This window comes from Stegodyphus dumicola, chromosome X1, assembly GCF_044657685.1.
Source record: "Stegodyphus dumicola isolate Sdum_Otavi_A_Nest chromosome X1, ASM4465768v1".
Classification (NCBI taxonomy): Eukaryota; Metazoa; Arthropoda; class Arachnida; order Araneae; family Eresidae; genus Stegodyphus; species Stegodyphus dumicola.
Window position 1 is genome coordinate 85,924,284 of NC_140780.1, and position 15,073 is coordinate 85,939,356.

The 15,073-nt window shown below is 31.9% G+C and overlaps 1 protein-coding gene across 1 annotated transcript in view; it reads right to left on the minus strand.

Moving 5' to 3' along the window:
• The window catches only part of LOC118196790 (uncharacterized), a 468,824-nt gene extending 456,701 nt beyond the window's left edge, over window positions 1–12,123 (minus strand). Inside the window, exon 1 of the mRNA XM_085807122.1 lies at window positions 11,993–12,123. Within this exon, the coding sequence (XP_085663248.1) occupies window positions 11,993–12,041 (49 nt within the window). The 5' untranslated portion in view covers window positions 12,042–12,123. The remainder of the gene's footprint in view (window positions 1–11,992) is intronic.
• Between the last annotated feature and the right edge of the window lie 2,950 nt (window positions 12,124–15,073).

Genomic DNA, 15,073 nt, shown 5'->3' on the forward strand with positions numbered 1-15,073 from the left:
TCTGCTTAGACCAGCATATCATAAAATACGTATCTTTACTGACATTTTAACACTAGTATCCCTTTAACAAGTAACGCCTTAAACTGTTGAAAACTGTAGTCTTAAATTAACAAGTAGCGTCTTATTTCTCCCCGGGTAAATGAACAAAGTCACTATTAAAAACAGTCGTAGCTTTACAATCGAAAACAAGCAAGAAGACAGTTTTCTTTAAAATGCCCTCCCATTAGGCAAGAAAAAGTTTCTAGTTTGGCATAATTGTTTGCTCGATTTAGAGTTAATTAATGTATTTATAACAATTATTTAATTAATGTATTATTGTGTTTAATTAATGCATTTATAACACTTGTTTACTTTTAGTAACAGTTAATTTTAGCATAATGTTATTTCTTTTTCAGTTCCCAATAGCTGTTAATCATATAACATATAATGATATGTATTTTCATTTATATTATTTTTTGTCCTCGCACTTTTAAATGTGCGTTATATATATATATATATCTTCTTAAAATGTAATTTAAAGATTGGGTGGATTAAAACGATTACTACGATAAATCTGTATGCAAAATACTCCGTGTGATTGCCCACTGTTTTGGTTTCCTGTATCATCCATTATGCAAATCAGATATCGTCGCCTAAGTACTAACATTTCAACCACCATCAATAAAAAAAAATACATCGATAAATTTATTATTTTTTATTTTAGAAACAGTCTGTTTCATTAGTCATAAAAAATATTGAATTAAATGATAAAAACTTCTTATTCATAAATCGTCTTCTGCAGGAATTACATAATAAGTTGAGCTAATAATAAAATTTAATTGAAAATTCTAGTATTGTGGATGTATTAAGTTTCAGGATCCACGCAAAGACGAGAAAATAACAAAAAGCTTACATTTTCGAAAAACTTTCATACCATTATATTCCACTTTCTAGAGAATGTTTTTATATGTATGAATAAATTATACCGGATTGGAGGTTTTGATAAAAATCCAAGATTTTTGGAAAGTAATTATTTGGTATGGTTATTAGAATCGAGCAATCATTATATTTTTCTATCACAGTTGGTAAAATACTCAAGTGTCTTATTTGTTTCTTTGGTAGAAAATTTTTTAGTTGGTTTCTGAGCGAAAAGGATGCTAGACAAAAATCTTACAAATTCTGAAAGGTGAGGTTTATCTGTTTTTCGAAGAGCATAAATCAACGTGATATGAATGCTAATGCATTAGAACAGATAACGAAGAAACAAGGAGGATTTAAATATTCTCTTATTCTTAAAGGAATATCATTGTTATTCTTTTTGAAACTGTGAGTAATATGTATATTAAAAGTACACTTACCTAAAAATATTGGTAAATTCTCATTATGTATGTATTCAATGGAAATAAAGGCCATAATTATGTAGAGGAAAAAAGGAAAATTTAATCGAAATTTAGTTACGCGCATTATAAAAGTAAACATTTGTGCTCGATTGACATTTACGCACAACTCGCCTTGCCAACTCGCCGCCAACTCATGTCCCAGTAGCACTTAAAAGCATTTTATTGAATTCCGCTATTAATCAATGAATGAGAGCATCGAAAATTATGTAATTGCGTAAGAGATGTAAGTTTTATTTGACGGATGCAAATCAGTTTTGTTTTAATTTGTACTTTTCTACCGTTTATCAGCTGTATGAGGACATTTTTAAGGAAAAGCAAGTTTGTATAAATAAGGAATACGTTTAAAAAGAACTAGGAAAAATCGGCGCCAACTCCGCGCGACATGTGAATGTTAATCTCCCAATTCTGACATGTATAACTTCTATTGACTCTTTCTGGTTCACCCTCATTTTACAGAGGAATAGAATCATCAAGAGTGACTACTGAATTTGTGAATTCACTTTGGTTATTAGCATTTGGGAAGTTTAGCAGCTGTAAGAGTCATTTCTAAACAGAGTTCCTTTAGCTGCAGTGGAACTGAAATCGCTATTTAAATTAAATTATGCAGAATGATTTTAACGTTTGAATTTTCATGGTTCTGTCCTAGCACCTTTAATCAAAATGAGTGCAATAAACTCATGTTTATTACACGAAATTTGAGAGTTTTTAAAATTCATAATGAGGTAAAACTAGCCATTTGGATTCTCATTAAGAGCCTATTATTACGATCTGAATATTTCAAGTTTGAATGTTTTTCTACAAAAATTAATGTAAATAAAAATACGAAAATTATATTAATAGTGTATTTATTTCTACCAGCATTTTAAACTGTGTAATATGGATCTCCATAGCAAAGGCACTTCATAGACGCAGCAGAAATTTCCTTTGAAATGTTGCTTCATTCGATTGTCATTATCTGGTATCCTTAGTTCGATTTCTCTTACTTTTGTCACAGTTCGTGTACTATTTCTTTTGAACTCAAAATTAATTTAGCTCTGCGTTTCTGTGAATCAATGATTTTAACAGACTCAGTATATTCAAATCATCCAATGCTAAACAAACGAAGAACACTAAAGGACTACACTATTAGATAACGTGGTTTTCTGACATGAGAATGGAAATTTTTATTTTTTTTACCACCGTCGAATATAACACTCAGAGCAGGATTTATTCCCTGCTTCATAGGATGACACAAGCCCAACGACTTTCAACCACCGCTCTTGACACGAACGTATAGGTAGCGTCTACCTGAAATTGTCAGTTCTTTTTCAGGCATTCGCCTTTAAGTCAGCTAAGTGAAGTACATCATTCATACTGCATCTTGGTTCTGTTAGACAAAATGATAATATGAATGCGGACCCAGTCGCCAGGTGATGGCGTTCTCCTTTCCACTTTTGAGATGCAAAAGAAAAGTAATATGAAAAACTAAAATACCGATGTGACACATTCCATGATATATATTCATAATGCAATGAAGGATGGTGTTGAAGGAAACAACATTAATGTCTGCCTATGCATCACAAAAAATAATTTCGGAAACTTTCGCCTCTTATTTAAAATCAGATGTCCCACTCATAATTAAATTATATAAGATATCTCAACATAACTTCGTTGCAATAGTGTGATTTCCTGTTAACACAGCAGATGCATATATATCCATATGTTCTCCACACTGATTTAGTTTTTTTGAATTCCTAGCTATGCGTTAATAACGGATGATAGTTTTTGAATTCCTACCTACGCATTAATAACGAATGATAATATTAGTACTTCCGACTCATTATTAATGTCCTGTTCGTTAATGAGACTGATCTGCTGAAATGTGACCTCTGATTCTTAATATCTCTCCACGGAAACCTTAACATAACTACGCATTAATTATCTTTAAAGCAATGAAGATTATTTGCAGCTACCTGTGTACTAATAGTATAATTCGCGTAATAGAAGTACTCCATATCAAAATCTTGGAATGTGTTGAACTTCAGCCCGTTTCTAATATAACAGAAAGTTTTAAGAATTCTAATATATAGGTAGAAAGAGAGAGAAATAAATAGATAGTAGATAGATATTATTAATATTAAAATTGATTATCTCCTGGGAAATGAGGTTAAAATTCTAATGAAATGGGAGATTTGAAATAATTAAAGCTTGGTAAAGGCTCTAAAGGTGTAGAAAGCAAAATGTGGAAAATATATGAAATTTAATTAATAACATTAAAAATAAAAGAAACATAGAAAGCATTAAAATAAAAGATTCATTATTGCTTCTCATAGAAATGTCCTGAATTTTCAAAGGGAATTAGTCTCTTTGTATAAAATTACCAATAACTGGAATGAGATCGTGTTTCGTCTCTTGCGTATTTTTGAATAAAACTCCTATGTCAAATGTGAAAAAAACGCAAAGTAATATCATATTTGAATTTAAGTCTATGACTTTCAAAAAAATTCGAAAGATACTCCCCGATGCGATTTTTGCCTTTATTAGTGGTATGTATATATATATATATATATATATATATATAATAAATAGATAATAATTTACCAGATTTACAATTAAAAATAACTTAAAATCTAATGCATGTAGAATTTTTCAGTCGATCTCATAGGCCGAGCAGTACAACCTAATAATTTAAGAAAAGCGATAGTATGTAAAAAGCGGGAGAGCGTATGTTATATATGCATATATAGAGAGAGACAGGAAGACAGGCAGAGGAATTTTATCACAATTGAAATTTGAACATGAACAGATAATGAATGCACATGTTATGTATCAAATTCCACCTGTTGTGTCCTAAATGAATTTAAATTATCCATTAATATCAAGTATATTTCTCCTGACTTTTCATTAAACATATTTAGAAATAAATAAGTTTTGAATAAAATTAGGCATGCATTATTTATTATACCAACCTATCTCTTTTGTCCATAACGTATTTTCTCCCTCCTTTCCCCATGCCTTCGTGGTGTAATTAGAAACGTACTCTACGCGTATTCGAGAGGTCCAGGGTTTGAGTCCCGGCGAAGGCATTGCACATTTTTCACGTCCTCTACTTCATAAAACCTAACGCCTCTACAAAAGGTGCCCGAACTAAAAGGTGGTGACTGATATTTTGTATTCAACAGGATTTGGCCATTGAGTCCCTAATCCTCAGTAGCCTTTTAAAAGGGGCGAGTGTATAAGGTAGTTTCTCCCTCCTTTTCGCAAGCCTCCGTGGTATAATTGGGAGCTTATTCGAGAGGTCCACGTTTCGAGTCCTGCAGAGGCCATTGCGCATCTTTCACTTCTTTTGCTTCAAAAAACTTAATGACTCTACATTTTTTTCCCTTTGTATCTATTTATTGACTCATTTTCCATAAAATTTATACTTGTTTCAATTTAAGGAGGCAAATTATTTGCTTCAGTTTAAGGAGGAAATTCATAAACATTTATTAGCTAATAAATATTACGGTCACTAGTTGACTACCCTTGTTTGCCTTAATTATAGTCATTCACCGTGCCCGTATTATTCTAAAATCTTGCTTAGTGTGTCAGCTAGTTTTTATTAAGCCCTTATAAGGTATTTCTCCCGCCTTCTTAGACTGCCTTCGTGGTGTAGTGGTCTGAACCCTGAAAGCGTATTCCACAAGTCCGTGGTTCGATTCCTGACGAAGGCGTTGCTCATTTGTCAAGTCTCCTGCTTCAAAAAATACCTACAATCCCTAGAGTAGCGCCCGATATAAAAGGGTGGTGGATGATTATTCTCCACACCCAGGATTTGGCGATTGGGTCCCCTAAAACCTCCAGTCGCCCTTTAAAAGGGGAAGTATATAAGGTATTTCTCCCGCCTTCTTAGCGTGCCTTCGTGGTGTAGTGGTCTGCACGCTGGGAGTGTATTCCAGAGGTCCGTGGTTCGATCCCCGATCCCGATAGCGTTGCTCATTTTTCAAGTCTCTTGCTTCAAAAAATACCTAATATCTCTACAACCTTATCTAAAACTATATTTACATTCATAAAACGTATGATATTTCATGAAAGAACTCTTCTTGATTTTTTTCAATAGAACAAGATAAAGGCGATTTAATCATTATCATGCGCAGAAATTTTATCACTCTACTTCTGAACTGCAAATAATAGCAGGACATATACGCAGTAACAGCTGAGTACAAAGTTTACGTTCTGGTGAATTTCTACAGCTCGGAGGCTTATTTCAGTATTTATCGAGTGAACGTATTCTTTCATAGCACCGAAATATCATTTTGAACAATCTTTCAGAAAGACGAAGGATGTTGACATGTATAGAAATAAAACAGGTAATTAGGGATTCGGTGAGAAGGCTGAAAGTTTCAAGAAAGACGGTCTTTGCATACAGAAAATAGTTTACAAATTCCGAACCTGCAATTAAAAGCCTTGAAAAATAAACAAAGTAAAACCGAGACGTCAAATCGAATTCTGTTCTTAATAGCCTGTCGCAACAACAGTTTGATTGAGAGGCTCGGTTTACGAGCCCCTAACGTCTGAAGTTGAGGGCCGCGAACTTGCGAGGGACCCCACACAAGTTTGTACATTTACCGCAGATTTGCGATGTTCCGATTACCAATTACAGTGCGACTTCGAAAAAGATATGAAAGAAGAATGACATTAGTAAAGGATCGCTATATATGAAGCATACTTAAATATTATTAAATATAGGTTAAATTTCTCAATGGATCCGCACTATTTTATTTAAGTTTTAATTCAGAACTTTTAATCATTAGAGCAGCGGTTCTCAACCTTTTGACTAATGCATATCATCTAAACAAAAACAGAAAACTACAGTACGACCACTACATTTTGCAATGATTATTTTTCAATTTCTAAAATATTAAAGAAAATATTTTGCCATTTGCACAACATGTTGGCTATTTGTATTAAATATGCACACATAAAAAATATTCTATTAAAAATTGGTTACCATTTAATTATCAAAATTTAAGTTATTTTTTAAATCTTCATTTCGATCACAGGAAATTTATACCAATTGTTCTTTTTCTTCAAGATATTTTTGAGCTTTGTTTCTTTGCGTACCACCTATTTTTCTCTTGAGTACCAGTGGTACGCGTACTACTGGTGAGAATCGCTGCACTGTAGCCAGGACAGCTTAGCTATTGGTAGTACCTTTCTGGATAACTGCTGATCATTCTTCTGGCCTGGCGTGTGGTAAATTTCTTTTTGTTCGAAGATTGGAAAGGGTTTGAGATTATTAAAATTTCGATATCTCCAAATACGTTTCAAATGGAATCCCTTTCTACCGGCCACTAGGAGTTTAACATTTACACTACTACATATTTAAAATAAATTTAGAATTTAAATTTAGGCAAGAAGAGAAAAATTATGAATTCAGAATATCCAGTGATTTTCTGTTTTTATTTCATAAACATAGAAAAGGAAGATTATATAAAAAGTTATTTTTTCAACGGTATTTTAATTTCAAATCCTAATTATTTCTTGCTTAATCATATTTAAAAATGTTTTCCCTTGCTTTAAAAAAGGCTACGCGATTGAAAATCTAATACTGGTGTTTTTCGTTAATTAAATTACTTTAGCCATTATTTTAATAACCAAAGGAGCTAAAATTTGCCAATTATATTTAACACACGCGAGAAACTTTCATTAATTTTAAGTGTTATATTTGCATTGGAACTGTTACGGATATTCTTAAATATGAAGATCGCCAAAATAAGTTAAGCATTTCCTTATACCAAATTTGTCTTTTATCCATACCAATATTTACATAAATTCATAATTTTATTTCCTTTACATTTTAGTCCTGTTTGTTTGGTTACCTTTTACTCCTGTTGATCTGTACTCATGTTAGTTTGGTGTGGCTTATTTGATTATAGCATATCATACTAGGATAATCTGCCGAAGAGCAGGGATGCTTCCATTGAGGACTTTCTAAGGGAAACTAACTCGTATACACGTTACACATGGGGAAAAGTACGAAAACGCCCATGCAGCCAGCCCATTCGCCTGAATTCAAACCCAGGTCGAAACTACCAGTGTTCAGCTATTTTACTGCCCCGTAGCTGGTGGGCAGACTGCTTTTGTTCAGATAACTAAAAGCTATATATTTAATTTTGATGCTGTTCACATTTGAAACAATATTTGCTTTTTTGATTCAGCAAATTTTATTTTTATTGCTTACATGTACGCAATAATACATACAGAAAAGTATTTTTGAAAGTCTTCAGGGTCCTAAATAATGTAATATAAACCAAAAATAAAGGCTTCGTACCCTTAGTTACTTATCAAGGCTGATGTTCATTGATAGACTTAAAAAAAATCTTTTATTTTATTTCCGAAAGTCCTTTTTCGACGAATTCTTTGAGCAGACTTTCTTCATTTCCTCAGTCTCTCTTTTCAGAAACTTTCCCACATTCTCAGGAAGTCTGCGCTTTACGCTAAAATTTGCGTATGAGTAGGAAAGGCCTGAAGTTCTCGCGACACTTGACCATGCTCAAATTAGGCTGCAAGTTACTGTGGGGCGCAAACTAACTTTATGCCACATCTGTTAGCAACGAAATTATTTTTTTCCTGTTACTCCCACGTTAATGGCATTTGTCTTTCATTGGATATTTGTACGACCGGGTGGTCATGTTTACGTCATTTGTCAAAATAAAACAGCAATCAGAGCATGAAGAGTGAAGGGTATTTGACGATTAAGAACTTCAACCTTTGATTATAACAGTGAAAAAAAATCTTCGGTTCCAGATCTCTGCAACTTTTCAGCTTAAGTTGAAGTGCATTTTCATTCTTTCCTATAGTTGCACTTATTAGTATTATTGTTGTTGTTGTCATCCATTACCAATTATCTGGACTCCAGCTCTGCGAATTTTTCCTTATTTCTTTCTTTCCTTTTTTTTAAATAAAAAAAGCATGTACTCAATTTTAAGGAACTGAATATGCTTTGCATTTCTTTCTTAACTCTATGATCTCTGGCAAGGGCGAACCATGTTGATTAGACGAGGACAAGAGCCTAGTTGAGAGACATTTAAAATAATAGGCTGGTGATAGCTAAAAAACTGTACTTGCAAACAGTTGTTATCTGACTATGCATTTTATTTTGTAATAATATTTAAGTAAAAAGATAAATTAGAATATAAATATTAGAAAACATAAAAAATATATATAAAACAAAGAATGTATAATCACAAGCTATGTAAATTGATGCACAAGAAAGGCCGGAAATAGTACTGAAAAGACGTTAAGTACTAACAGGCCCGTGCTTACATAATTTTTCACTTGAGGCAAAGAGATAAATATGCGCACCTATATATAATGCAAAGTGTCCGGTCATTTGGTGAAAATCAATAAATAAAATAATAAATAAAAGAGCGAAAAATAACGATATATAACTCAATGCCAAGGTAAATACAGCTATACACATAGAGGACTCTAAATTGGCCTTATGTTTGACAGTAACATCAGAACAAGAAACCCGGGGGTTGGAAGTCCGAGGATCTCCCACTCTTCTTCTCATGCCAGCAACCTTTTGAAAGGACTTCCGGCTGGCCGCATATTTAGAGTGCCCGCACAGACACGGTACATTAACAAACATCCATGCCATCTCCGGGATTCGAAGCCAGGTTCTTTGGGACGACAGTCAACTTCGCTATCCACTATCCCGATTGGGCGGCTTAATTCTTATGCATGAGGTAGTCGCACATGCTCACTTGTAATTTAAAAAAATTACAGTGCTTTCTCTGCTGTGAGAGTATAATGTATTTTTGTGGACAGGAATAAAGAAAGTCTAAAAGATGTGATTGTATCCTCCGATTTTTAATATTTTATAGTTTTATTGCATTTGAGAGAGAAAGAAGTTAAAATTAACTTGTAAAGGATTAAAGGTATTGTTCCCATGTGCTTTTATGGTGCTGTAATTAGTATACCAGTCTATTAATAACCTAGTGCTTCAGGCTCAACACTCGGCGAAACATAAAGGTTTTTTTAAGATTTTCGCTAACCAACTTCTAATGTCTATACAAGTGTAGACTTGGGTCATTTTTTAGTTTGGCTTAGTAACAAAGAAGAACGCGTGCAATTTCCGATGATGATATTGTATAGTAATCCGAGAAGAAAATAATTACATTTTGGCCTGTAATTATACCTATTGCGTCAAACAACTCAGACTGCTGGTTAAACCAAGAATTTCTTCCTATCACTATAAAAGTTTTCTTAATATATTATTTAATTAGTATACCGAGAAAAAGAAAGAGTATTTTATGCATGCAATGGATATTAATGACTGGAAAAATTTATACATTTTGTAACTATGCTGTTCGTATGCGTTTTGATTTTTGAAATTTACAGTATAAACATATTGATTTGAAAAACTGTGAAATTTAAATCTTTCACTGTTCAAATTTTCAAATCTTCTGTTTCGAAAAGATTCTTGAATTTCTTAACATTTTCATTATGAATGAAGTACACGTTTTTGAGCTTCAAAATGTCTAAGAGCACCTGAATATGACATGGAGATATTGAAATATTTAATGATTTGTTTTCGTAATTCTTGTTTCTCCCTCGGGTAAAGTTTATTTCCTGTTTAAAGTTATTTCCTGTTATTTATTTCTAAGTATGCTTATTATTGTAATACATTTTAGCTTTATTCTGTGAGTTTCTAAACCTAATAATTCGAAATCAGATTTACTCCAAAATTAGCATTATGTCAAATGATAATTCCTGTGAACATAAATATGAAGAATTATGGAGCAATATTAAAAATTAAATATTAGATTATCATTCGTCTGGCGCTTATTTTAAGTATGTATTTTATTTAAACTCTCCAAATAACAATAATTTTATGCAAATATTCATATTAAATTTATATAACATACATTTTTGCGAAAGAAATAGTGATTTTATTGTATGAATAGTAATGGTCATAGTAATAACTAAACATATAGATAAAATAAGAGCCAAATATTATTTATAAATGAAGGAATAACGAAAATTTTTTTAAGTATTTAATTCTTAAACTATGTGCATTATTATAGTTTTCACATGTTATTTAAATATCATTTCGAAATATCTATCTTATAACAATAGGACGTTCGAGATTTACGATTTCAATGTAAAATTAGATGAAATTCATTGACTTCTGCGATTGCAAAACTTTAGAAAAGTATAACTAAAGAGCTCTAACTATAAACTATCATTATGAATGATAAAAATTGAATAATGAATAATATGAAAACGATAAAAAATTAATCAAGGATTCTTGCCCATTTTTATGATTTGTATATAATTCGTTACATTACGTCTCTTTTTCTGAGTTATATACACAGTGTCTCTAAATTCAGGAAATTAAACAAAATTAGCTTACATATTACATGTTTGTCCTATTTACTGCAATAACAGAAGAAGCCACACTCACAGGCATATTCGCGCTTGTATTATATTACTCTGAAATATTTATATTCTGTTGTGAGTCTCATTTAATTCCCAAACATGTAACTCATGCTCTTTCAGGTGAATTTTCATTTTAATAAAAGAACTACAAAAAAGTAAATGAATAACCAATCTGTTTATATATATATATAACGATTACCCTCAATGAAAACTCAGTACTCAATGAAGATCAAGATAAAACTCTGTTTCGGAGACCAATTAGTAGCTTCTTCCACTACATATGCATATAACTGTTACTGCATTTCAACTATAGGTTTAATGATGAGACTAATTGCTAATACAGGACATTTTTGTAGATTCCTCCCAATTAATAGAATTTTCAAAGTAAAAAAGACTATTAAGGTAATTATTCCTTTGATATTATATTGTCTTCGCTTATTTATTAATAAATATGATGATATAAGTGACAAATAGAATGCATCGAAATTTTGAAAGAAAATTTTAAAACAGAAATTCAAATTTTCTTTTAGGTACTTTTTTACCAGTTTTGGAAAGTAACTATATGAGAAGCAATCTCGTTCCTGTTGCATCCTCACGGATATCAACCAAAAACTTTACAAAGAACGACTAATGATAAGAAATAAATTTCAAGAAAACTCATACTGAATTTGTATAATGAAGACTACCGTGAAATTCCAGTCAGCCTTTAAGATGATAAAATACGCTGATCTAACGAAGATTATTGTTTACAAAATATCTTATAAAGCAATTCATCTTATATGCTTCCGAAATTTTAAGAGCTAAATAATTTAAAATGTCATAAATACTGTATTTAAATAAATGTCTATTTATTTCATGTAAACCTTTTAAAATAATGATTAAGTGGAAAAAGGTCTTTTCGAAAATATCAGGAAATTTCCAAGAATATAAAAGTATTTAAACTTCTTTATTCGTTCAGAATGTTCAGAAGTATTGCGATTCATTTCTACCTTAGTCAGTTTGTACGTATATCCCAAATAATTACGCCCTCCCTGTTTATCAAAAGGAAATTACTCTTTATGAGTTAGTGTTATATTTCGTATATATGCGGCTTTCCATATTCATAATTCTGAATGAACTCGGAAAACATCGAATTCTTGAGCTGCCCAAAACTTAGAAGCCAATCTAAAGATTTATCAGGAAGTGAAACCGCCTTTCCCACTTACCGACAGCTGTAGATAGCAGCAAAAAGAGAGTTCCCGGCACAACATCCATGCAGAAGCTGGACTGCACGTGCCTCCAGTTAGTAAGCAAGAACTAACTCCGCAGTTCCTTCCACCGTCGGTTTTCAACAAGCACTGACTCAGAAACCTTCGCCTTCACCACGTGCTTAAATTCGCTGCGCTTGCCGATGCGCGTGCGTACACAGGAGATGAATCCTCTAACTTCTGAGCAGGAGGAGCTAGGATTTGGAGAAAATCTTTCCCGTTTTTCCTTCAAAATCAGTTAAAAAATTCCGCCGACATAGGACACTGATATTGAAAAGATATAGCTCAACAGTAAAAGGTTTTAAAATGCATTATTGCTATTAATTGGTAATAAACACGAAATGGTGATTTTATATTTTACTCATTCCCCCAGATTCCTGATCGCCACAAAATGCATATACAGGCATCCCAGATAAGTAAAGCTCTCAAAAGATTATCACTTATGATCTCTTCTTTCATTCATTTAAACGGCTTTAACAACATCGCGGGTTTGATAACTATTACAAATTAAACGAAGCAATGAATTTAAATAAAGTTCCGAAGAAAGAGACATTTCGTTAATTTAAAATTATTGTAGCGGGAAATATGTTTAAGATTTTATTCATTCAGTGATTAGTCCTGCGACCAAAAATTTCCTAATCTAAAACCATGTTTCACTTAACTATTTTTTAACCGAATGGTTCTGCAAACAATCGTTTATGAGATATTTACGAGTAACATATTTTAAATGCCGAAAAATACTTAATCAATGTACGTGATGCAATCTTTTCATAATGAAACAATGTTACTTACCAGAATTTCCACAGTAAAAGTACATGCAAAGACCGAAGATTAATTCATACATATTTAAAAGTTATAAATATATCTTTTCATTCAAAAATAACTTACAAAGCGCTGTGTAATTAAATATATATTTAATTTTAATTTATTTACTAATATTTTTCTTGTTTAACGTTGAACCAATTAATACGACTTAAAGCATCCTCATTTAATTAATGTTCATTATTAATAATAATCAAATTAAGATTATATGTATTAACTAACAGCAAGCAGAGACTGATTTCTATGGCCAATTAATTTCTTTAACTGATATATTTGTGTAATCAAAAGCAGACAGATTAACAGATGGGTAGTAGATATATACTAGATACCCGAGACAGCTTTTTTAAATAAAATGACCTGAACAGCCATCCCTTGCTACTAAAAATACTGTACACCCATTAAAAAACAGCAATGAGAGAACATCTGCATATAGAATTTCGGGAGTGTAACATTAGGTCTTTAACTGCTATTCCCCAACGCTAAGGATATTAGATAAGATGTCGGACAAAGGACAGACAGACTTCTTTCCCTCATGAAGAGCTACGACGGCTTCATGCAGTGTTAGCCATACAAATAATGTCATCAGAAAGCTTCTGATTTCTTTATTAGTCTTATATAAACACAGAAGAAAATTTAAGCCATCAAATTAAATTTCGTTTGTAGTTTAAACACAGATGTTGGCAAATATTTATAAGATACTTTAATAACTGAAGAAATTTACAGAAAATTCACCTTCAAAATATGTTCTAAAAGCACGTGTGTATATGAAACAGAAGATGCAGCAATAATACTCAAAGACTTTCCTAGAAAAGCAGAATTGTTAAAAATACTCTAATTTGCCTGCCGTGGCATTCAATCCACATATTGAACGTTAGCCTCAAAATTGTTTACTTAATCTTATCGCATCTCAACTAACACTGTTTGAGGAGCTAACATCGATTAAGTCTACTGTTTCATAAAAAAAATAATGCCAATGTTTTTTCTAGTTTTGACTTAAAACGTGATTTATATGAAGAAGTATTTAGGTAATTTTTCACGACAAAGAAATCTAATTCTATCTATCTCTGAATGAAAACTTTCAGAGACCATTTACACTGAATATCTGATTCGTATTTATGTTAAGCATGAAGAAAGCAACAAAAATATCCAAGCAATCAGCTCGTCTCTACCGCTTGTCCTTCAGTTTCAACAACTTGATTGTTTGATGGGCGATGTAAGATGAAAAAGGAAAGATAGTTATGATGTGTAAATAAATGCATTTCTACACTTTTACGGAGCAATCTTTCAGATGATAGTGAAAGCAGATGTGTGTGAAAATACTTAAAAAGGAGGTTTAAAGTAAATTTCCTTAAACGAATAAATCAGTGGGACCTTGATACCAATTCCAATAATACTTACTTGATGTAAACCCTAACTAGATGTTATGATATTGTTATAAAATATGGTTTTAGTATACATGCATCTAAAGCATTATCATTTCGAAAAATATTTCAGTGCAAATTTTTATTAGTGGAAGTTCCTGCTTCTCACTATCAAGCTCCAGACTCTAAACATAAACTTCATACATCGACGCTAACGAGCACTTTGTGGCTGGAGTACGAAGTTATGGAGTTCAGTTCTATAAACAGTAGCAAAGTTTTAACTTTTAACACAATAATTTTTTTAATAAGAATGGTTTAAACCTCAAGCTCAAAATCGTTATCAAACATAAAACAACTCATTCTAGCAGATGAAAATTTAAAAAATGAAAACAAACAAAAATACAAGACATCTTCCATTATTTCATGCAGATAAATCTTTTTTTATATATTAGACCGTAAACAGAAGTAACCCACTAAACTTTAACACATATACAAAATAAGCAGTTAAATCTAAGACACAGTCATCCGGAGCCTTTAATTCGAGAATTCTGCATACTTTTCTATACCAAGAAAATCTACATGACAGATTTTGAGTTTACAGTCGATTCTAACTTTACAGTCACGCTGCTTAAATTAAATAGCTAGAAAAATCTAGATAATATAGCCTCTTTCTTTCTTAAATTACTCAAATACATGGGATGTTGAGCTTGGAAATAAGCAGAAAGAAAGGAATTTATTTAAAACTGAACTGGTTATTTTAAAAGACGATTCGAAGCTTATAAACATTCTCGTGAAAACTCTTTTTTTCTTTAAAAATCAGTTCTCAAATTAGAAGAAATTTTTGTAAGGATACTTA